We start from the raw sequence: 24374 nt of genomic DNA on the forward strand, positions 1-24374 counted from the left end.
TTTTTCTAGGACTTCCAGTTGTGTCGTTAAGTTGCTTATGTGAGATGTTTCCAGTTCCTTTATAAAGGCACTGAGTGCTATGAATTTTCCTCTTAGTACTGCTTTCAAAGTGTCCCACAGATTTAGGTATGTTCTTCCTTCATTGTCATTGAATTTCAGGAAGTTCTCAATTTGTTTCTTTATTTCTTCCCTGACCTAAGTGTCATTAAGTAGAGAGTTATTTAGTTTCCGTGTGTATGTAGGCTTTTTGTTACTTCAGTTGTTGTTGAAGTCCAGCTTTAGACCATGGTGATCTGATAGGATACAAGGTATTATTTCAATCTTCTTGTATCTATTGAGGCTTGCTTTGTGACCTACTGTGTGATCAATTTTGGAGTACTGAGAAGAAGATATAATCCTTTGTGTTTGGGTGAAAAGTTCTGTAGATATCCGTTAGAACCATTTGATTCATGACGTTGGTTAATGTCACTATTTCTTAGCTTAGTTTCTGTTTGATGGCCTGTCCTTCAGTGAAAGTGAGGTGTTGAAGTCTCCCACTATTAAGGGGATCCAAGATGGCGGCGAGCAGTGTGGACCGTGTTTGAAAGCTCCGGTGAACAATTCAGGGAATTGCACAGATTTCTGAGCCAGGAACACCAAGGTCCCCACACCACAGCAGCAGAAGTGTTCCACAGTTCAGAGGGACCAGGGTGTGGAAGACCTGCTTTCCCCGGCACATGGGAGGAGCACGGACTTTCTCGGATCAGAGCAGCAGCCGCAGAGACAGCAGTGCCACCAGCAGCATCAGTGGCACCAGCAGCTCCAGCGGCACCAGCGGCAGTGGCTGAGGTTTGCAGCTCAGAGCCTTCCAGTGGAGGTGATTGGTGTGGTGGACAGTGGGAGTTGCTGCGGGAGAGGGGACTCTGAACAGGATTTGGGTCTCGTAGTGCCTTGAGACCCAAACTAGACTCAGCAGAAAGTCCAGTCCCAGAGTCCTGGGTTTGCTCAGTGAGCTGTGCCATGGAGAAGCTGGCTCAGCTCAGCAAGCAATTCTGCCCAAGGCACAGCTCCCCTGCTGTGACACAGGCTGGGCGGAGTGCTCACTTCCACCCTAGGCTCCAGCTCAGCACAGCCGCAGTTTTCCTGCTGTGACACAAGCTGGGCAGAGTGCTCACTTCTACCCTAGGTGCTTGCTCAGCACAGTCGCAGTTTCCCTGCTGTGACGAAACCTGGGCGGAGCACTCACTTCCACCAGGTGCTTGCTCAGCGCAGTCGCAGTTTCCCTGCTGTGACACAAGCTCGGCAGAGCGCTCACTTCCACCCTAGGTGCTTGCTCAGCGCAGTCACAGTTTTCCTGCTGTGACGCAAGCTGGACGGAGCGCTCAGTTCCACCCTAGGTGCTTGCTCAGCACAGTCACAGTTTCTTTGCTGTGACGCAGGCTGGGTGGAGTGCTCACTTCCACCCTAGGCACTTGCTCAGTGCAGTCGCAGTTCTCCTGCTGTGGCAGACGGTTCAGGCCCTGAGAAACTAGCTGAGCTCGACACGTGGTTCGGACCCAATATCCCTGGCTGGACTTGGCAGGGGACCCAGAAGGTTGTGGATACCTTGGCCTGATCCAACGCTCATTCAGAGACCCAGAACAATTGCAGGACCCACAGCAAAGGGGAGCTGAGGATCACTGGATGTGAGAGCCCAAAGCTACAGGGCTAACCTCCTGCCATCCACACCAGTGAAGTATCAGGGCTTCCAGCCTATGGAAATCGTGAGAAAACAAGTGAATCTATCATCAGACTCCCTCCACTCAACTCTGGAAGTTACCCAACAAAAACAGAGCCGGCAAGATGTCTAAAGGACAGCGTAAAAGCATACGCAAAAAAACCCAAAGCAACATGGCATCTCCAGTTCCCAGCTATCCCAAAGAAAACAACCCAGAGAACTCAAATACAATGGAAACACAAGAAAATTACCTCAAATCCTTGGTAATGAGGATGATAACGGAGGAAACAAATAAAATTCGAAATCAGATGCAGGAAGACGCAGCCAAGCAGGTGCGAGACATAAAAGAAGCACATAGAGTGGAACTGGAAAATTTTCAGGAAAATGTAAACAACCAGATGAAAGAAATAAAAAAATTCGTTCAAGATATGAAGATGAAAATGGATTCAATGATAAACACACAGACAGAAGAAAAACGAGAATGTGAGGCCTCAGAGAAAAAGGTGAATGACACAGTGCTGAGCTTTTCTAACAGAATCCAAGAGATGGAAGAACGGATCTCAAGTCTAGAAGATACAATAACAGATCTTGAGGCAACCATTAAAGAAAATGCCAAATCTGGAAAACTCCTGACACAAAACATCCAAGAAATTAAGGACACCATGAAAAGAAGAAATCTGAGGATAATAGGCATTGAAGAAAGAGAAGATATCAGACTCCAAGGCCCAGAAACTCTTCTCAGCAAAATCATAGAAGAAAATTTCCCCAATCTAAAGAAAGAGATGCCTATAAACATACAAGAGGCATACAGAACACCAAATAGAATTGACCAGAAAAGAAAAACTGCCCGTCACATAACAATCAAAACACAAAACATACAGAACAAAGAAAAAATATTAAAAGCTGCAAGGGAAAAGGGCCAAATAACATTTAATGGCAAACCTATCAGAATTACACCCGACTTCTCAGCAGAGACCATCAAAGCCAGAAGGGCCTGGACAGAGATCCTGCAAACCCTAAGAGACCACAGATGCCAGGCCAGACTACTTTACCCAGCAAAACTATCAATAACCATTGATGGAGAAAACAAAATATTCCATGACAAAACCAAATTCAAACAGTACCTATCCACAAATCCAACTTTACAGAAGGTACTAGAAGGAAAACTCCATCCCAAAGGGTCAAGCTACAACCAAAACTACTCAGGAAATAGATAACTATACCATGGCAAAAACACAACTACACAAACACTCGACTGGAACCAACATCAAAATTAAGACTCTTAATAGTAACTGGTCATTAATATCTCTCAACATCAATGGTCTCAATTCTCCAATAAAAAGACACAGACTAACTGAATGGGTGCATAAACAGGATCCAACATTCTTCTGCATTCAAGAAACACATCTCACCCATAATGATAGGCATTACCTCAGGATAAAAGGTTGGAAAAAAATATTCCAAGCAAATGGTCACAAGAAGCAAGCAGGCATAGCCATTTTAATATCGAACAAAATAGACTTTCAACCAAGATTAATCAAAAGGGATGAGGATGGACACTTCATACTCATCAAAGGTAAAGTCAACCAAGATGACCTCACAATTCTGAACATCTATGCTCCCAATACAAGGGCACCCACATTTGTAAAAGATCTGCTAAAAAGGCTTAAACCACACATCGATCCCCACACAATAATAGTGGGAGACTTCAACACCCCACTCTCATTGAAGGACAAGTCATTGAAACAGAAACTAAGCCGAGAAATAACATCATTAACCAATGCCATGGGTCAAATGGATCTAACAGATATCTATAGAACCTTTCACCCAAACAAGAAAGAATATACCTTCTTCTCTGCACCCCATGGAACCTTCTCCAAAATTGATCACATCGTAATTCACAAAGAAAGCCTCAACAGATACAAGAGGATTGAAATAATACCTTGTATCCTATCAGATCATCATGGGCTTAGGCTGCAATTCAACAACAACAGAAATAACAAAAAGCCTACACGTATGTGGAAACTAAACAACTCTCTGCTAAATGACACCTGGGTCAGGGAAGAAATAAAGAAAGAAATCAAGGAGTTTCTGAAATTCAATGAAAATGAAGGAACAACATACCCAAATTTGTGGGATACATTGAAAGCAGTGCTAAGAGGAAAATTCATAGCACTAAGTGCCTTTAAAAAGAAATTGGAAGCATCGCACATAAACACCTTAACAACACAACTGGAAGCCCTAGAAAAAAAAGAAACAGAAAACCCAAAAGGAGTAGACGTCTGGAAATAATCAAACTCAGGGGTGAAATTAACAAATTAGAAACTAAGAAAACAGTCCAAAGAATCAACAAAACCAAGAGCTGGTTCTTTGAGAAAGTCAACAAGATAGACAGACCATTAGCCAAACTAACTAAAAGGCAGAGAGACAGTATTGAAATCAACAAAATCAGAAATGAAAAGGGAGACATAACAACAGACACTGAAGAAATACAAAGAATAATAAGATCCTACTTTGAAGGCATATATGCCACAGAAATTGAAAATCTAAGGGAAATGGACGATTTTCTTGATCAATTTCACTTGCCAAAGTTGAGTGAAGAACAGATAAACAAGCTAAATAGTCCCATTTCCCCTACAGAAATTGAAGTAATCATTGATAGTCTCCCAACCAAAAAGAGCCCAGGGCCAGATGGTCTCAGTGCAGAATTCTACCAGACCTTCAAGGGTGAGCTAATACCGATACTCTTCAAGCTACTCCAAAAGATAGAAAGGGATGGAACATTACCAAATTCATTTTATGAGGCCATAGTTTCATTGATACCTAAACCTAACAAAGACTCAACAAAGAAAGAGAATTTCAGACCAATTTCTCTGATGAACATTGATGCAAAAATACTAAATAAAATACTTGCAAAATGAATACAAGAGCACATCAAAGATATCATTCATCATGACCAAGTAGGCTTCATTCCAGGCATGCAGGGATGGTTTAATATATGGAAATCCACCAATGTAATCCACCACATTAACAAACTGAAAATAAAAAACCACATTATCATCTCTTTAGACGCAGAGAAAGCATTTGATAAAATCCAACACCCATTCATGTTTAAAGTTTTAGAGATCGGGAATACAAGGCACTTTCCTCGACATAATAAAGGCTATATATAGGAAACCAATAGCCAAAATCAAAGTAAATGGTGAGATACCCAAGGAAATTCCTCTAAAATCAGGAACAAGGCAAGGCTGCCCACTCTCTCCATATCTCTTCAATATAGTACTCGAAGTTCTAGCCAGAGCAATAAGACAACAAAAGTAGATCAAGGGTATTCAAATGGGAAAGGAGGAAGTCAAATTATCCCTATTTGCAGATGATATGATAGTCTACATAAGTGGCCCTCAAAATTCCACCAGAGAACTCCTACAGCTGATAAGCACCTTCAGCAAATTGGCTGGATACAAAATTAACTCCAAAAAGTCTGTAGCCTTACTATACACAAATGATAAGCTTGCAGAGGAAGAAATTAGGAAAACTACACCCTTCACATTAGCCACAAGCAATATAAAATACTTAGGAGTTACTCTAACTAAGCAAGTGAAGGACTTGTTTGAAAAAAATTTCAAAACTCTAAAGAAAGAGATTGAACATGACATGAGAAGATGGAATGATCTTCCCTGCTCATGGATCGGGATAATTAACATAATAAAAATGGCCATCCTACCAAAAGCAATCTACAGATTCAATGCAATCCCTATCAAAATACCTACACAATTTTTTAAAGACATTGAAAGTTCAATTCTGAACTTCATATGGAAAAACAAAAAACCCAGAATAGCTAAAACAATCTTGTACAATAAAAGGTGCTCTGGAGGAGTCTCCATACCTGATCTCAAACTGTAATATAAAGCAATAGTAATTAAAACAGCATGGTACTGGCACAGCAACAGGCTGGTTGATCAGTGGAATCGAATCGAAGACCCAGATATGAATCCACACACATATGGTCACTTGATTTTTGACAAAGAAGCCAATTCCATTCGATGGAAAAGGGATAGCATCTTCAACAAATGGTGCTGGTCTAACTGGATGTCTATGTGTAAAAAAATGCAACTGGACCCATATTTGTCACCTTGTACAAAACTCAAATCCAAGTGGATTAAAGACCTCAATATAAAACCAGAGACACTAAGTCACTTAGAAGAAAAAGTGGGGAAGAGCCTGGAACATATTGGCACAATAGACAACTTCCTGAAGAGAACACCAACAGCCCAGACGTTAATGTCAACAATTAATAAGTGGGACCTCATGAGACTGAGAAGCTTCTGTAAGGCAGGAGACACTGTCAAGAGAACAAAGCGACAGCCTACAAACTGGGAAAAGATCTTCACCAACCCTACATCTGACAAAGATCTAATATCTAAAATAGATAAAGAGCTCAAGAAATTAGACTTGATACCGTATGAGCATATTCAGGGGGAGGAGGTCCCCCTCAGACACAGACTTAGGGGAGGGGAGGGGAGTAGGGGGGAAGTGGGAGGAAGGGAGGAATGGGAGGATACATGGGATGGGCTAACAACTGAGATGTAATATGAATAAATTAATAAAAATGTATTTAAAAAAAGAAATTAAACACCACCAAACCAAATAACCCAATTGAGAAATGGGGCTTGGAACTAAACAGAGAATTCTCAACAGAGGAATATCAAATGGCTGAGAAACACTTAAAGAAATGCTCAACCTCCTTAATCATCAGGGAAATGCAAATCAAAACAACTCTGAGATTCCATCTTATACCCATCAGAATGGCTAAGATCAAAAATTCAAGCAACACCACATGCTGGCGAGGATGTGGGGAGAGAGGAACACTCCTTCATTGCTGGTGGGAATGCAAACTAGTACAACCACTTTGGAAATCTATCTGGTGCTATCTCAGAAAAATGGGAATAGGGCTTCCTCAAGACCCAGCTATTCCACTCCTTGGAATATACCCAGAAGATTCTCCAGCACACAACAAGAAAATTTGCTCACCATGTTCTTAGCAGCCTTATTCATAATAGCCAGAACATGGAAACAGCCTAAGTGTCCATCAGTAGAAGAATGGATAAAGAAACTGTGGTACATATACACTATGGAATACTACTCAGCCATTAAAAACAAGGAATTCCCAAAATTTGTGGATAAATGGATTGAGCTAGAAATGATCATAATGAGTGAGTTAAGCCAGAAGCAGAAAGACTCAAATGGTATATACTCACTTATATCTGCATATTAGCCCAAGGGGCATGTCCCACGAAAGCCTTCACTTACCAGGAAACTGAGACAGAGGGGAGGACATTCTAATGGGACTCTAGATGAGAGAAGCATGGGAGAATGGCAAAGTAGAAGGATCCAGAGGGTCCTAGAAGCCTACAAGTAGAACATTATGATAGGCAGATTTGGGCCCAGGGGTCCCGCTCAAACTAAGGCACCAGCCAAGGACAATACAGGTGGTAAACCTTAAGCCCCTACCCAGATCTAGCCAATGGACAGAACACTCTCCACAGTAGAGTGGAGAGTGGGATATTACTTTCTCACATACTCTGGTGCCTCACCTTTGACCATGTCCCCTGGAGGGGGAGACCTGGTGGCACTCAGAGGAAGGACAGCAGGTTACCAAGAAGAGACTTGATACCCTATGAACATATACAGGGGGAGGTAATCCCCCTCAGGAACGGTCATAGGGAAGGGGAATAAGGGGGAAATGGGAGGGAGGGAAGAATGGGAGGATACAAGGGATGGGATAACCATTGAGATGTAACAAGAATAAATTAATAAAGTAAAAAAAAATGAACATCCTCTAATTTGCAACAATTGGTGGATATAGAGGTGTTTGTTTCAGGGGAAAAACTCAAAGAAGCATTGGTACTGTATGATCTCACTTATAAGTGATGTCTGAAAAGGCAAATCTCAGGAATCAGCATGAAGAATACATGGCTGTAAAGGGCTGGGTGCTGGGATGTTGACATGTTGCTGAAAGGGGATAAGTGGCCAGATTTAAAAAATAAGTAAATTCTGAGGATCCAAGGTTCATTAGAATGACAGTAGTTGACTCCATCCTGTGTACCTGAACTTTCATGAAAAGATCATAAGTATTCTTAACACACACACACACACACACACACACACACACACACACACACACCACATACAATATGTCAACCTTGCTATATAATGAAATGTGTTGTTAACCTACTGTGGATTCATATATATATCCAGACACTGTAAATTACATATATAGAAATTTATTTCTCAATTCTTTTTCAATAGAGCCAAAGGCAGATTTTTTAAAAAGAAAAAACAAATAGAGAGAACATACCACACAATCCTGTGAGTCAGTGAAATGGGGCGTTGGCAGCAAAGCTATGTGTATGCACAAAAGGGTCCCTGTGCAGTCCCTGGTGCATGGAAATTCTAAACAAAATGTCATTTCATGGAGTAAGTATTTGAACATATAATTATACATGTGGGCCAGCATTTTCACTTGTATAACCATTTGCAGCCTACCTAAATTCTGTGCCCGTCTCTTCCACATGAAAAACTTTCCAAGTCTCTGTGTGACGCTAAATAACAATTTAACCCCAAGTTCTTAGGGATATGTGGTTCATAAAGATATTCTCTTCAGCTGACAAATTGATCTCTGTGCATTATTACTGCAAGGGATATCATTCCAGCCCCAAAGTTTTTCCCGAATATTTAATATTACACATTTCTCCTGGTTACTGCTGGGCTCACCATGGTGCCAGAATCTGAAAGAGAGGAAAGAGCATCAGCGTGTTTCCTACAATGATGCGTGAAAAGAGTAAGCAAGAGTCAGCAAGCCTGAGGATGAGGCTCAACTTTGTGGAAATCAGATTCAAGTGTGTACACATCAAGCGTTCTCCATCACCCATATCTGACATTTCCGTAGATACCAGGGACCACCACCCTCAATGGTCTCTTAGCTTGTTACTTAACTGTTCTCCCAGCATGCATCCCAGGCACGTCTATTTCTTCATCCCTAGGCCTTGGTGCCAGGGCACAATCAGCCCAGGCTGCTTATTTATATGCTGAAAAGCTCTCCCTTTATTCCTGTGTATTAGTATGATTTTCTTCTCTTTTACAACAGAACTCTCATAGAGACTGGAGAACTAGCTGAAATCTCTGGATACTCTACCTATTTCTATCATCAAGAACAAATTATTTAAAACCAAGGATTCCTAGTTTTCTTCTCTAAAAATTAAGAAAAATAACCTCACTACAAATTTCTGACAACATGTATCAGGAAAGAATATGAGAACATACTAAAACATTAGAGTTTTTAAATAATTTCATAAATATGAGACTCAATATCAGATGGAGGGCTTTTGATAGGTGAGAATAAATACCATCATGACATGAATTTACTTTATAAAGATATAAATGATGGCTGGAGAGGTGGCTCAGACATGAGGAGTGCTTGCTGCGTCTCCAGAAAGCATGAGGGTTCTGACCCCAGCAGCCATATTGCCAAGGTCATACCACCTGTAACCCCAGGGGATCCTACACCCACTTATGAGCTCCATAAACCCTATATACACACGGCAGACACTCACAGAGATAAGCATATACACACATATAAAAATAAATTACATCTTATATTTTTAAATATAAATGAGAGGCTGAAAGCATAATAAAATGCATCTATGTGTGAAGAGCTTGGTTGGCTGCCCTGGGTACCTACCATTATACACTCTGAAAACTCCATTTCCTCATCTCTACTGGGAAGATCAACAATGTGTGTCTCACAAAACTCCTGTAATTAGTAAATAGGGAGTAAAAGTAACTCCATCCCCAGCACTTATGCCAGGAGTGAGCTGTTTTAGCTTCATAACCAACAGCAGGAACATCCTAAATTCACCTCATGCTACAGGACCTAGGACTCTAAGTGACTCTAGACTCACGTGGCACTCTCGTTGTAAGGTGTCTGATCAACCCATCGCCATTGTCTGTCACCTTCATCACTCAGCCCTATAAAATAAGCAGCCGCACTGTGCAGGATCCCAGTGATGAAATCCTAAGAGGGAAGAAAGATACAGCTGTCAGCCTGGGTTGAGCACTTCTTATTCTGTTACAGAATTTTATAAGATCTTTTAACAATTATTTTAATGATCCAAAATTTTAGGGTTCAGCCTGGTATGGTGGCAAATACCTTAAATCCCAATGCTCAGAAGGCAGAAGCAGGTGGATCTCTGTGAATTTGAGTCCAGCCTGGTTTACAAAGGGAGCACAAGAGAAACCCTGTCTTGGAAAAAAATTTATAGGGTTCAATATGATCCATGTAGGCAAATAAATAATAATCAAATCCTAGGTCATCTCTCTATGTCCTTAACTATTTTTCAAATTTTAAATTAATATACAGTAATTTTACATTTTAGAAGTTCAATGTGATGTTTTGAATAATTTTTTCTGGTCATACAGAGGAGAGAACACAAAAAAAAAGGATCAAGAAATAGAGGAACCACCACCAACCCCCAGAAGTACACATCTTCTCTCGCTGATCAGGAGAAAAGTCATCACTCATATTTTCATGACACTGGAAATAATCTCAGGCCATGATCACAATGAATTCTCATCTCAGACTCACTCCCCTCTTTTCTTCACCAACACCTTTCTTGAAAGTTGCACACAAGTGAAGTTTACACATTTAGTATTTCTCCATTTATAACTTCAGATATTTTGTGTCGAGTGGTTGGTTGTGACTCTCCTGATTTGATCCTGTTTCCCTACGCCCTCCTCTGTTAGGCAGTTGGTACTGCAGGAAGCATTAGACTGCTCAAATCACAAACTGGTCTTTCAGGCAGAAACATTCCATCCTTCCCTCCACCCTCCTGTGCTGCATTTCTGAGGCCGCGGTTCCTTGGGGCTTGTTAAGGCCCACTGAAGTGGAAGCAAGCTTTAGCAGGCAAAGGCTGAAACAGCAATGTCTGCCTATCTGATGGAAAGCCTTCTGCCACAACACCAACACCCACGTCAGCAAAACCCCCTCTTAGTATAACCTGGCAGACAGCAGGCCCAGCCCACACCCCACTCTCTCCCAGGATGCACCTGCTCTTCCTTGCTGTGGATCACTAGCAGATGAGCACCCTTGCTGGAGCACTTCTGCTTACTCTGGCTCCAAGATGCAGAGTCAGTGGAAGTGAAGTAGCAGTTGGAACCAAATGGCTTCCAGTTCTTTGGGCAACAGCTCCAGACTTTGTCTTTGGGAGAGAATGAACTGTAAGTGCCATGTAATAAAGTCATGCTAAGTTTCTTGAGTGATGAGCCCACAGGGAAGCTGGGACTCCCAACTTCTCCAGATACAGCAAGGAGCCTCTCACCCCTCAGTTACCAAGCAACCCATGTCTACCTCCATTGACACTAATGTCATGGCCTCTTTGTGCTACTGGGGTGATACCAGGAAAATCCAGAAAAACAGAGTGTATAGAACACCCACACTCTGAGGACATAATGAGAAACAGTTTATGTCTCCAAAGAATAGAACTCATCACACCAAGAACCAGAAATTTTATTATATGCATGTTGTATTTAAATAATATATGTCAGTAATCATGGCACGAATAGTCCAGAATAGATTTTTAAATTAGTGAAAATACAAATACTGTGTAAAAAATTACAAAGATTTTATAAATAAATGTAATGCAGAATACCTCAAAAAAGTAAAAATAGGTAAATAAAAATCTGATGTATGTAAATATATCCCTTTGTATCTGTAACAATGTGTTTTTCTATTTTGAATTGAAAAAAATTAACAGAATGATCTTCTTTTTTAAAATGTGGTGGCTATAATAGAACGTAGATGACAAAGAAATCAGACAATTAGAGAAACAAAAAGCATAAAGCTTGAATTAAATAACAGGCAAAACAAGCAGAAATAAATAGATGATAGATAGATAGATCAATGCAGTCTCCTATCATGATTACTAATATGCCTATCCCCAATAAGAAGGGTATATAATATATGAAAAATAAAACAAAGACTTGAGAAAGACATAGTAGCAGCTATACAGCAATATACTCACGCACTCATCTATATCCCTCTGTGTTTATATGGAAACCAAGAATGTCTTAGAGATAGGAAAACATCAGACAGTGGGAGGAGATGAAGAATGAGTGGCCAAAGCATTGCAGTGCTAGGAGAAGACTGAGAAATGACATTCACAGTGGAAAACACAAACAAGGCTTAGAGAACAAGGAGTGTTGTGGACCAGTATAAAGAACTTGGATAAATATAGACAGATACATAACTCTGTCTCTTGAGAAACCTAACCCAATATTCCACCATAGTGTGGGCTATATATGGCATCCTTCCCATAATTATACTGTGGAGATGGAGAAAGTATCAGTTCTTTGAATTTAATCAAAATATAATTATATCATTTTTCCTTCTCTGCCCTCCAATCTCTGTGATGTGTCCTACTCCCTCTCAAATTCATAGCCTACTTTTATTGTTATAAGAGCTGCAGTAAGTAATAACTGCCAAGAGAGGGAGAATTGATCTTCTCCATGGATTAGCCTCCTAACTGCTTATCCAACACCAAATGGTTAGCCTCAAATGGCATCAACTGAACATGACATAGCAAGATAGAATAAGACTAGGCATAAACCCTCATATCAAGGCTGATTGAGACAACCCACTAGGAGGAAATGGGTCCCACAAGCAGAGGAGGCCTGCTCTTTTCTGAAGGGAAAGAGGAAAGCAGTGGGTCTGGGGGGATAAGGGAGGTGGGGGAGGAAGGAGATGAGAGGAGGGAGAGAGGGTGTGGTTGGGATGGGTCATATGAGAAAAGAATAATTTCTTATTATGAGAAAAGAATAATTTCTTAAAGAAATAAAATACTTAGACAATAAAAATTATATGCTTTAAATGACCTACCTCAGAAGACCATCAGTCAATATCTATGGTCTATAATAATTTTTATCGTTTAGACCCTGTGTGTGATCTGATTAGACAAGCATTTCACACCTGTCATCTTCCTCCTCAAAAATAATTACTCAGATTTTAATAGAGGAACATCCTATAATAGACCAGATCAGTCATCATCAAAACTGCTAATCAGAAACATTTAAAACAAAGATCTTCTGAAAACTTATCCCAACTAAGAAGGCTACAGAGATATGTCAGCTAAATGCCATGTGGTTTCCCCAGTGAGACTCTAGTAATCACGATCTTCAACAGTGTTGGCATCAGTGTTCACTCACTAGTTGTAGGAACCATGTTTGCTTACATAAGATGTTCATATGGAGACAGTGTATGTATATGTAAGGTTAGCATGGTATCTATATCATCATGTGAAATCTATAAATGTTAAAATGTTCTCAAGGAATCTATTAAAGCTTTAAATAATTTGTATTCAGGAAACATGCTTCATAATTTTCTTCTAATTATATATGTGTATACATATGTATGTATATATTTTTTTCTGAGATGAGAAACAGCAAGTGTGTGGGGATGGTTCAGAAAAACATAAGCTAGAGAAATATAAATATAAAACAACCCTTTTCATAAAAAATACTTGTGTAGACAAATGGAGGCATACAAGTCAGATATTCTGGTCTGTTAATAAATGTACATATAGACTCAGTACTTGCCACCTCAGAATCTGTTAGAAATACTGCATGACTGCTGCAGGCATCCCCTACTCAAGTGTAGGCCATACCAGCCAGCCTAACAGGTAGTTAGCCTGACCATGGAACACTCTCATTCCCTCACTTCCCACTGTTGTAGAGACACAATTCTCCACCATGCCTCCCTCCAACACTTTCACTTTGCCTTGTCCCTCCTCCAATGTCAGAGGCTATCCCCTACTGAAGTGCAGGCCACAACAGCCAGAACAGTAGACAAACTCAGGTTGAGACTCACTACTGGACCAGAGGCCACATCAGATGTCAGAACTCTAAATAGACCAAAATACCCTTTGATATCTGCTCCTCTCTCTTGGTGCACCCCAGCCCCCAACTCTAATGGAGAACCCCTACTCAACAAGAGGCCATGACTGCCAATTGATATCAAGCTCCCAACTCTGGCAGAGACCCTCTAATCAACCACAGGACACACAGACCAGAAGACAGAAACCAAGGAATAAAACGTACAGCAATGATGAGACCTCACAGACTGTTGCCAGACAGTTGAGGTGTGAAGGCCACCACTATCAGAGATCTAGGGGAGGGGAATAGGCCGAAGAGGGGATAACAATTGGGATGTAATATAAATAAATTAGAATAAATAAAATATACATTAAAAAACAAAAAAGGAAAAAGAAAATTTAAAAATAAATCATGCAACAAGCAAAGCAAAATTCAGAAAGCAGCACCTACCCTATAATCACCAAACCAAAAGCCTGGAAACCAGAGTAAAAACACAATCGACAACAGCCAAGGCAATATGTCACCATCAAGACATAGCTATCCTAATATAACAAGCCCTGAATATTCCAACAGGACTAAAGAACAAGAAAAAGACCATAGAACCAACTGCTGAAAACAATAGAGGTCCTTAAAGAGAAAATGAATATATCCCTTAAAGAAAGCAAGGGAACGACTAACAAAAAATTAGAGAAAATGAATAGATCTCTTAAAGAAAACCAAGAAAAAAACAAATAGTTGAAGGAAACAAATAAAATTGTTCAAGACCTAAAAATGGAAATAGAAACAACAGAGAAAACACACACTGAGGGAATTCTGGAAATGGAAAATCTAGGTAAGCAAATGAGAACTACAGACACAAGTCTCAGTAAAAGAATACAAGAGACACCTAGGAAAGTGTCATTTCTCCTTCATCAGCATTGTGTGCTTTAACCATTCGTGCTTCAGTTTCACACCTCTGGGACAGTTTCGTAACCACAGTTATAGTTGTTGCTTCTTCTAAAACATCTATCTCAGGACAACCCTTCCTGGACAATATTTTAGACACTAATTTCTTTTTTCTTCCTTTTTTGTCTGACACAGATTCTTTACATAGCCCAGGCTAGCTCCACACTCACTGTCCTTCTGTCTCAACATCATGAGCAGCTAGGGTAATAGCAGTGTGCCATTGTACCTGGCTGACACTGATTATTGGTTTTCCTCTACATTACTTTAGAACTAAGTCGGTGTTCTCCTGGGACTTTGTCTGACACACTATCTGACATACAGTAAAATGGCTATTACTTTCTATAAGTGACCAAATTAATGAGTAAAATATCCTAAATATACTAGTTGTCATGCATTTTTATTTTTTCATAAATTTGCAAATCTTTGATGAAGAGAAATTGACCCATTTGCTCAGTTGGTGTCTAGATTTTACATGATCTTGAGCACCTTGAGACAGGAGTAACCAAGAATTAGCTGAAGAACACTTTTGGGATAATTTCTTCTCATCTATGTCTTATCCAGAAGCTTGTATACACATACAGCTTGTGTATACACACAGCTTGTATACACATACAGCTAGTATACACACACAGCTTGTGTACACATACAGCTTGTGTACACACACAGCTTGTGTACACACATAGCTAGTATACACATACAGCTTGTGTACACATACAGCTTGTGTACACATACAGCTTGTATACACACACAGCTTATGTACACACACAGCTTGTATACACATACAGCTGGTATAAACACACTACTTATATACACACACAGCTTCTATACACACACAGCTTGTGTACACATACAGCTTATATACACACACAGCTAGTATCCACATACAGCTTGTGTACACATACAGCTTGTGTACACATACAGCTTGTATAAACAAACACCTTGTATACACACACAGCTTGTATACACACACAGCTTGTATACACACAGCTAGTATACACACACAGCTAGTATACACACACAGCTGATCTGCACATACAGCTTGTATACACACAGCTAGTATACACACACAGCTAGTATACACACACAGCTTGTATACACACACATATTGTGTACACATACAGCTTGTATACACACACAGCTTGTATACACACACAGCTTGTGTACACACACAGCTTGTATACACATACAGCTGGTATACACACACAGCTTGTATACACACACAACTAGTATACACACACAGCTTGTGTACACATACAGCTTGTATACACATGCAGCTGGTATACACACACAGCTTGTATACACACACAGCTTATATACACACAGCTTGTATACACACAGCTAGTATACACACAGCTAGTATACACACACAGCTGATCTGCACATACAGCTTGTATATATACAGCTTGTGTACACACACAGCTAGTATACACACACAGCTAGTATACACACACAGCTAGTATACACATACAGCTTGTATACACACACAGCTAGTATAAACATACAGCTTGTATACACACACAGCTTGTATACACATACACCTAGTATACACACACAGCTAGTATACCCACACAGCTTGTACACACACACACACAGCTTGTGTACACACACAGCTAGTATACATTCACAGCTTTTGTACACACACAGCTTGTATACACATACGGCTTGTATACACACACAGCTTGTGTACACACACAGCTTGTATACACACACAGCTAGTATACATACGCAGCTTGGATACACACAGCTAGTATACACACACAGCTTGTATACACACACAGCTTGGTTACACACAGCTAGTATACACACACAGCTTGTGTACACACACAGCTAGTACACACACACAGCTAGTATACACACACAGCTAGTATACACACACAGCTTTTGTACACACACAGCTAGTATACACACAGCTTGTATACACACACACCTTGGATACACACACAGCTAGTATATACCTACAGCTTGTATACACACACAGCTAGTATACACACACAACTTGTATACACACACAGCTTGTGTACACACACAGCTAGTATACTCCCACTGTTTTTGTACACACACAGCTAGTATACACACACAACTTGGATACACACAGCTAGTATACACACACAGCTAGTATACACACACAGCTTGGATACACACAGCTAGTATACACACACAGCTTGTGTACACACATGACTAGTATACGCACACAGCTAGTATACACACAGCTTGTATACACACACAGCTTGTAAACACACACAGGTAGTATACACCCACAGCCTGTGTACATGTACAGCTTTTGTACACATACAGCTTGTGTACACATACAGCTAGTATACACATACAGCTTGTAAACACACACAGCTTGTATACACACACAGCTTGTATACACACACAGCTTGTGTACACATACAGCTTGTACACATACAGCATATATACACATGCATCTTTTACACACACAGCTTGTCTACACATACAGTTTGTAGACTTCTTGATGCCATTGAGAACATGTAGATTTGACCTTGAGGTCTGAAAAAGAAAACACCTCCACAGAGCTCACTCCACAACGCCACACAATCACTCAAGAATGCGATTGAGTTTCCCTAGCAGCAGGCATGACCTCTTATTGACCAGGGGTTCTCCATTAGACCTGTGGTCTGGGACATAGTGGTAAGGAGGAGATGGGGTATTATGGTTAGTGTCTGGGGTACGTTAAGAAAGGTGGAGAGGATCCAGGGCCAGGGGTCTCTCTTTAGATCTGGTATCCAGTATAGCCTCTGGTCCAGCAGTGAGTCTCACCCTGAGTTTGTCTACTGTTCTTCTGGCTGGTGTGGTCTGCACTTGAGCAAGGGATAATCTCTGGAGTTGGGGGCAGGGACAAGGCAAAGTGGCAATGTTGAGGGGAGGCATCATGGAGAATTGTGCCTCTGAGAGTGTTCCGTGGGCAAGCTACCTCCCTGTTTTTCTGGCTAGCAGCTTGCACATGAATAGGGGATGTCCACTTGAGTTATGTGATATTTCTAATTGCTTTAGAAGTGGCTCCACATTTACATTTACATGAGATGAAAACATCTGAGACGTAGGCCTTCATTTGAACAAACAAGTCTTGTTTGTGAAAAGGGTTCTATTGTTCCTATATTTCTTTAGCTTCTGCTCCTTTCTGAACATCACTGCATACTTGCTGATCCTCATCTCACTACACACACACACACACACACACACACACACACATATATATATATGTATATATAAAGAGAGAGGGAATTAATAAATCCATTAAAGAAACCAAGGAAAAACCAAAACACACACACACACACACACACACACACACACACACACACACACATACACATACACACATATACACACCACACACCTGACACCATGGTTCCTTCACTGAAGCAGCTGAGACTTGAGTGGTGTGTGTGAAGTTCAGACAGTCTTCTACTGGGCTTGTCCACCGTAAACTGGTAGGTCACTGTGAAGAGAGAAGGGAATGGGCATCTGCGTAGCCAGCGCTGCAGCCTCATGTCCTCTCCCTGGGCTGGGCCAGGGCCGTCCTCCATAACAACTCCCCCGCTTCTGCAAGCAAACCCACCGAAGACCAGACTAAATGATTTCTCCCCTATGCTCATTTATATCACTCGTTTCTATATCACCACATTTGTTTTTTCTCTCCCTGACTACATCAGCTTTATTTTCTGGGACCAACATTCCATCTTCTGCTTCAATTCATCATAACCCCTGCATCAGGGAACTACCCCAAGTCCTGTGCGGTTATAAGTTGATTCACCAATGTCTGGCCTCTTTGAACAACTTTGAGGCAAGAATAATGGGTATGTTAACATATCCTAGCGGTTTCTGATCATACGTAGGAGTAGTTTAAGCATCTGGAGACGTCTTAGTGGGATGGATATGATGAAGACGCATTGTATATAAACATGGAAGCTTCAAAAAATAAATTAAAATTATTTTAAGTTAGCATTTGCTTATGAGTGTGCACATTAAACAATGTTTTTAAAAAACAGACTTTCTTTACTGTTTTTAAGCAAATGATTCTACTTTGTGGTTTGGATCCTGAACTTCTATTTCTTCTTGACCAGTAGGTCTCAGACATGACTGTGCCAAGTAGAGCAGATCCTGTCTCAGTGAGAACAATGTGCTTGTCTCATAGCAGGGAAGACTGCACACAGGAAGTGCTTGCCATAAGTCACTCACACTCCCTCCAGGACTGTGCAGTAACAATTGTGATCATCTGCACAGCAAATAGGGAAGCAGGCTGTAGACTGCAAAGAGCATTATCAAAACTTCTCACACACTAGACTTCAGATATGGCTTTATAGGGAGATGAAACAGGGCGGAAATATTTTGTTTCCTCAGTTTTCACTATTTAATTTGGTTATGTTTTACTCTCAAATTGAGAAAAGAAATCCCATATGAGTCACAGACTCTCGCCTTTGAACCTTATCAAACCAATTAAAGCTGCACTCCCAATAGGGACATACTTTGACCAGAGAATGTGATTAATGGTGAACCCTATTCTGGAAGGCTCTGTCACAGATGATGGTTATAAATGACATGTGCTAACAAAGCTATGTGAAGCAACCTGAAAAATCTCAAAGGTCAAAAAAGAGAAAGAAAACAATGAGGAAGAGTAGTCAAGAAAAACGTGGTATTGGATGTAAGGTTTGACAGTTAATGGGATTTTAAAAACCAGCACCAGCAGGAAAGGTGGCTCACACCTTTAATCCAGGCACATGGGAGGCAGAAGCAAGCTGATCTCTGTGAGGTTGAGGCCAACCTGGTCCACAGAGAGAGTTCCTGGACAACCAGGACTTCACAGAGAAACCTTGTCTCAAAAAGTCAAAACCAAACCAAACAGGGCAAAGTAAAACTAAACAAATCAGCCCCTGGGAGTTTCCATGGAACAGAGACAAGAAAGTGCCCGAAAGAGACACCAGGATCTGGACCCTGAGGGGCCTGCACAAACTGTACCAACCAAGGACAATGCATGCAATACAGCTAGACCCCCTGCTCAGATCTAGCCAATGGACAGTTCATTTCCCATGGTTGTGGGGAGAGTGGGGATGGCCTCTGACATGAACTCTGGTGCCCCCAATTTGATCATTTCCCTTTGGTGAGAGGCCTGGCAGCCCACAGAGGGAGGGGAAGCAGGCTATCTGGGTTAGATCTCATAGGCTTGTGGTCATATGGTGAGGAAGGAGGTCGACTTCTGTCAGAAGTCTAGGGGAGAAGAATAGTGTGGGAGAGAGAGGGAGGGTGGGAACAGACAGAAACAAGTAAGGGGATAACAATTTGGATGTAATTTGAATAAATTCTAATAAAATTTTTAAAAAGAAAGAGAAGGACATCCATCAGTGAGGAACTTACCCACACAGCTGATGATAAAACAGGTGCTGAGGAGTAAGATGGTGATCACAGCAACTGACCAGAGTCTCAGGGTCCAGCAGACTCCCTTTCCTGTGAGACGGCAAGCAGACATACTCACTACAGACCAAATGCAATGACAAACTTAGAGCAGGAAAAGTTGTGAAAACCCTAGAATAAATGTACAAGCCAGGTCTGAATGTCCCACATGTGCGCATGCACGTGCACACAGAGAGAGAGAGAGAGAGAGAGAGAGAGAGAGAGAGAGAGAGAGAGGGAGAGGGAGAGGGAGAGGGAGAGGGAGAGGGAGAGGGAGAGAGAGAGGGAGGCGGGGGGGGGGGGAGAAAGAGACAGAGACAGAGACAGAGAGAGAAGACCCACACAATCTAGAAAAAAACTTCCCCCTCAGGCACCGGCAATTCCGTGTCTTTATACATGCTTCTTAAAGATCACATTCTAACACTGATGTCCTATCTTTTTACTTCCCCTTTCAATATTTGGGTCTTGTTTTTCAAAGGGCTTCTGGTGCTAAGATACTTACTTCCTTCAAACTCCTGAGGGTCTGCTGTCCTGCTCCGTTCTATCCTTCAGCCTGGCCACTTGTCTGCATCTTTACCCCAGGCAAACACTCATCCCATCACACACTTTCACCATGGCCTCTGAACTGAGACAGGAATGCTCACCGCACTTGGGGCTGGCTCTCCTCCACCATTATTTAGGTCTGTGTTCAGAAGCTCAAGGGCATCTTGTGTCTGTGTCTTGTTGATATGAATCAGGGACCTGTCTTCTCTCAAAGAGACCAGAGCTCTACACACTCTGAGCTAAATGCCCCAGAGATGGACAACCCTGAACATACAGAAGAAGTCACAGTAGGAACTGGTGTCCAGTGCTTAAATGCACCAAAAGAGTCTTTTAAAGAAAGAGGAAATTGAGAAACATGCCTAAAACTGTTGATGAAAACTCTGACAAGAGTTTCGTCATCACTTGCTCAGTTCCTAATATGGAACTTTCTTCCACCTCAAAAGAGGTTTCTCTATGAAAGTAATTTAAACAAATTGTTACTTACAAATTTTTATGTGAGTTATTTAGTTAGTATAAGGCTTGATTCATATATTGAACATGGTTCTAGTATGCAATAACAAGTCTGATTTAATGACTAGAATTTAGATATTATGAATTAATGTGGTAAATAATAAGCAGTTCATAGAGGTCTGGTGTGGGCCTTTGTCTGTAGGTGGGGGAGACGCCCCATCCCAGTAAGCCTCATGCTCAGAAATATGCAGGTGTTCCCCCTGCTGGCAACAGTCCACAAAAAGAAAATGGGTTAAAAGTATAATTCCTGGCAGGGACACTTCCAAAGTATACAGTACAGACTTTAGGCCAAAAGGTGTCAAAAGCTGGCTCTTTAAAGAAACCCTAGAGGCAAGCCCCGGGAGGTGTCCTAGGTGTGGCTCCTGAAATTCAAGTTCCCTTGGTTTAAAGACCCAGAGGTCTGGAGTCTGGGCACTCACTCCCCCATTTCTCCCTCCGTATCTCCCTGTTTTTGTTTTTTCTTTTAGAATTAAAATCTAGCTCTTCGACTCTCAACTGTCTTTATATTAACAGAGTACACTTGGTTATCTGGTCTTTTCACAAGTCCGAGGCTCCCATCCCCCAGCTGGAAGGGACACTGGATTCCTATGTGTGCAGCTACCCTCCGCTCCCTTAAGCTAGGGGATCTGACTGGAAAGCTCCCTCGCTGCCAAGGAGGCCTTCCTAGTCACCTGTTCTCGGGACAGGGCCTTCCTTCCTCAGCTAGCCTCCCAAGGGCTAAAGAAACCTCTGTAACCAAATTCTTGGCCCAGCCTCCTGGAGAAAGGAACCCACATTCTGGGAGATGGTAAAGTGGTTGGTAGCCTTGCAAGTGTTGAGGACCTGAGACTGATGCCAGGATCTGCTATGCCCAGACTGATCCCTCCAAAAAAGAACCAGAGAAACCAAGACAGCTGTAAAAACAAGAGAATCTTTTTATTCAGCCCCAGGCTCTGGGTCGCATCCGATCCTCAATTTAAAGGTCCCAGAAAACGGCCTTGGGCGCCGGCCTGAGGGTCTTCTTATAGTCGACATGAGAAGGTGGGGGGGAGGCTTCTAAAATCTACTACAAAGACTACAGAGAGGAAAGGCGCCAGGACCGCTTACAATTTAACTTTCTTTGTTCTTTCTTTTTCCGCCATTTTCTCAGGGGAGTATACTCCTGTAGCGGGAGCAGGTCTGTTGCCATAGATAGGGCTATCTTTAAGTCCGTTTCAAAGAGTTTTATGGACTTCAGATAAGCCATTTGTACTGCTACTGTCCATACTACTAAAATCATTTGGTATTGTTTAAAAGCCTCCTTGCTTTTTTTTTTTTTTTCAGATGTTAAATGGCATTTCTGTGCTTCCCAGGTGGGTGCCTGGGCATTCTTTTTTCAAACCTACCTAGAAATGTCATGGTTATAATCCCAGTGCTGGGGAAGCTGAGACAGGCGGATCCCTGGGAGCATCTTGTCTAGCCATCCCAACTTTTAATTGATGTTCTCCAGACCCATGAGAGACCCTGCCTTAAAGGAAGTGGACGGTGTTCCTGAGATTTATACCCAATGTGTTCTTAAATGGAAAAGGGAAATAAAAGGAAGACTTGACTGCTCATAAGTGTTTGAAATATTTACTATTGATATAAGAGAGATTAGAGACAGAAGCATCAGGAATGGTCCAGAGTGAACCAGGCCATAGCTAGTTCAAGGGAGGTCATGAGAACCAGTGGCAAAGAGGCCAGGAGTGAGCCAGAAAAATGGGATAGCAAAAGGACCACATAGCTACAATGGCAGGGTTGTGTATAGATGAGAAGTTGGGGGAAGGGCCCATGCCAATCCAAGGGCTAGAGAGTTTAGGGTAAGGGGTGGGGTATGCCAGCTAGGATGTCTCTGACAATGCTGAGAGAGGCTGGTGAATAGCACCTGCTTTGATATGTTAGTAGGCATCTAAGTTAGCTGTTTGTCTCAGGTTGGAGACCTATCAGTCTTCAACCCTTCCTTCACATGTATGTGCACCTGCATATGTACACACATGAGTAAGCACACACATACATACATTTAAAAAACAAGAAACATGAGCGTTATTCAGGAGTGGCATTGTAAGATGGAAATGGAATTGTGATATGCAGTTTGCTGAGATATGGCTCCTTTGAATGAGAGGAAACTGGTATTTAATTATGATTGTTGTGCCTATACTTTGACAGTGCTAACTGTATTTTGAACTCCCTCTTGTCACACAAGCTCTAAGGCCAATAACAGATCTAACATCTTGAACACACATTGGTAATCACATTGATGATTGTAGGTCAACATGCAAATGAGACTGATGGGATTTAGACCTTTTAGATATGACATTTCCTTAGACTATAGTGACCAGCGTGTCAGATTGCTGTGTGTGACAGACGGATCTCCTGACTCTACAACTTCCTCTAAACTCTCTGTGTGGATGCTCTGTTGGAACAAATGGGCTTTTCTTCAATGCTGGTGACTTGAGTTTGGACCTTTTCTACTGTCCTCATGGAAGAGACTGATCTCCCTAACCATCCATAAGATTGCTCTCATGAGTGTTTGTTTCCTTCCTTATTAATGCTGTGTGCTCAACTAGGTTTCTTGTACCTATTTTTGCCTATCTATCTATATTCCTTTCCCTTACTTCTGCATGTTCTGCCTTTGTGTTCCTTAAAAGAAACTGGTTGATTTGTGCACTGTTTTCAGGTGGGTCCTGACTTGTCATTTGATTGGAGAGTAAAGAGACTGCTCATTTGTCAGGAGCTTGAAATTGTTGCCTGGTACCAAGGAAACTGACTGACCTTGTTGGTCCAATATGACAAAATTTGACTTACATTGGGAAAAGTGGATTACTAACATTTTATAAGTTCTCTCATGAGGTTGGTAACATTTTACAAGTGCTCTCAGGTTAATGGCAGAGAAAAGAGATATGAAATCAGAGGCAAGCCTTATAAAGTAGTTATCACTCCCTCCTCACACACATTCTTGGGTACCATCCCCCTACTGTCATCACCAAACATCCACAATCATAAGGAAGCAGTCTCCAATGGGATACCTATGATACTGGGATACAGGACCTACACATGAGACCTCTATCTTCAGTTTCTAGTACAGAAATTCTAAGAGTCTTTTGATCATAGGACATTTTCTGTGGCGATTTTTGTGGGGATGTTCCAAACTCCAAAAATAGCTCCACAGCAATAAATATAAAAGTATCTGCTTTTCTCACATAAAAACAATTCTATTTTAGCTGAACCTTACTTTATGCCAATGAAATGACTCTTGCCAGACAACAAGATTGTTTCAAAATAGGGCCAACCATGTGATCAGACAGTTAGAACCCAAACTCCCACATCTTCAGAACGAGAAATGCACTGA

General features: G+C 41.4%; 2 protein-coding genes across 3 annotated transcripts in view; both read right to left on the reverse strand.

Moving 5' to 3' along the window:
- LOC311588392 (C-type lectin domain family 4 member A-like) overlaps nt 1-24374 on the reverse strand; it is an 83216-nt gene that overhangs the window by 22423 nt on the left and 36419 nt on the right. The window lies entirely within an intron of this gene.
- Nucleotides 8307-20066, reverse strand: LOC311588404 (C-type lectin domain family 6 member A-like). The gene is made up of 5 exons (XM_084765987.1): nt 19940-20066; nt 17925-18026; nt 10802-10953; nt 9658-9770; nt 8307-8484 (listed from the first exon to the last, which is right to left on the reverse strand). Exons 1-5 carry the CDS (start codon nt 20049-20051, stop codon nt 8340-8342), a joined length of 624 nt encoding a protein of 207 aa, XP_084622113.1. The 5' UTR covers nt 20052-20066; the 3' UTR covers nt 8307-8339.

Source organism: Acomys minous (assembly GCF_964271855.1).
Source record: "Acomys minous genome assembly, chromosome: 17".
NCBI lineage: Eukaryota > Metazoa > Chordata > Mammalia > Rodentia > Muridae > Acomys > Acomys minous.

Coding starts and splice junctions, on each gene's coding strand:
- LOC311588404 (XM_084765987.1), bottom strand. CDS start 20,051: ATGTCTGCTTGCCGTCTCACAGGAAAGGGAGTCTGCTGGACCCTGAGA. Junction 9,771..10,801: donor TCCACAGCAAGGAAGAGCAG/GTGCATCCTGGG, acceptor CTTCCCTCTTAG/GATTTCATCACTGGGATCCT. Junction 8,485..9,657: donor CCTTACAACGAGAGTGCCAC/GTGAGTCTAGAG, acceptor CCTCTCTTTCAG/ATTCTGGCACCATGGTGAGC.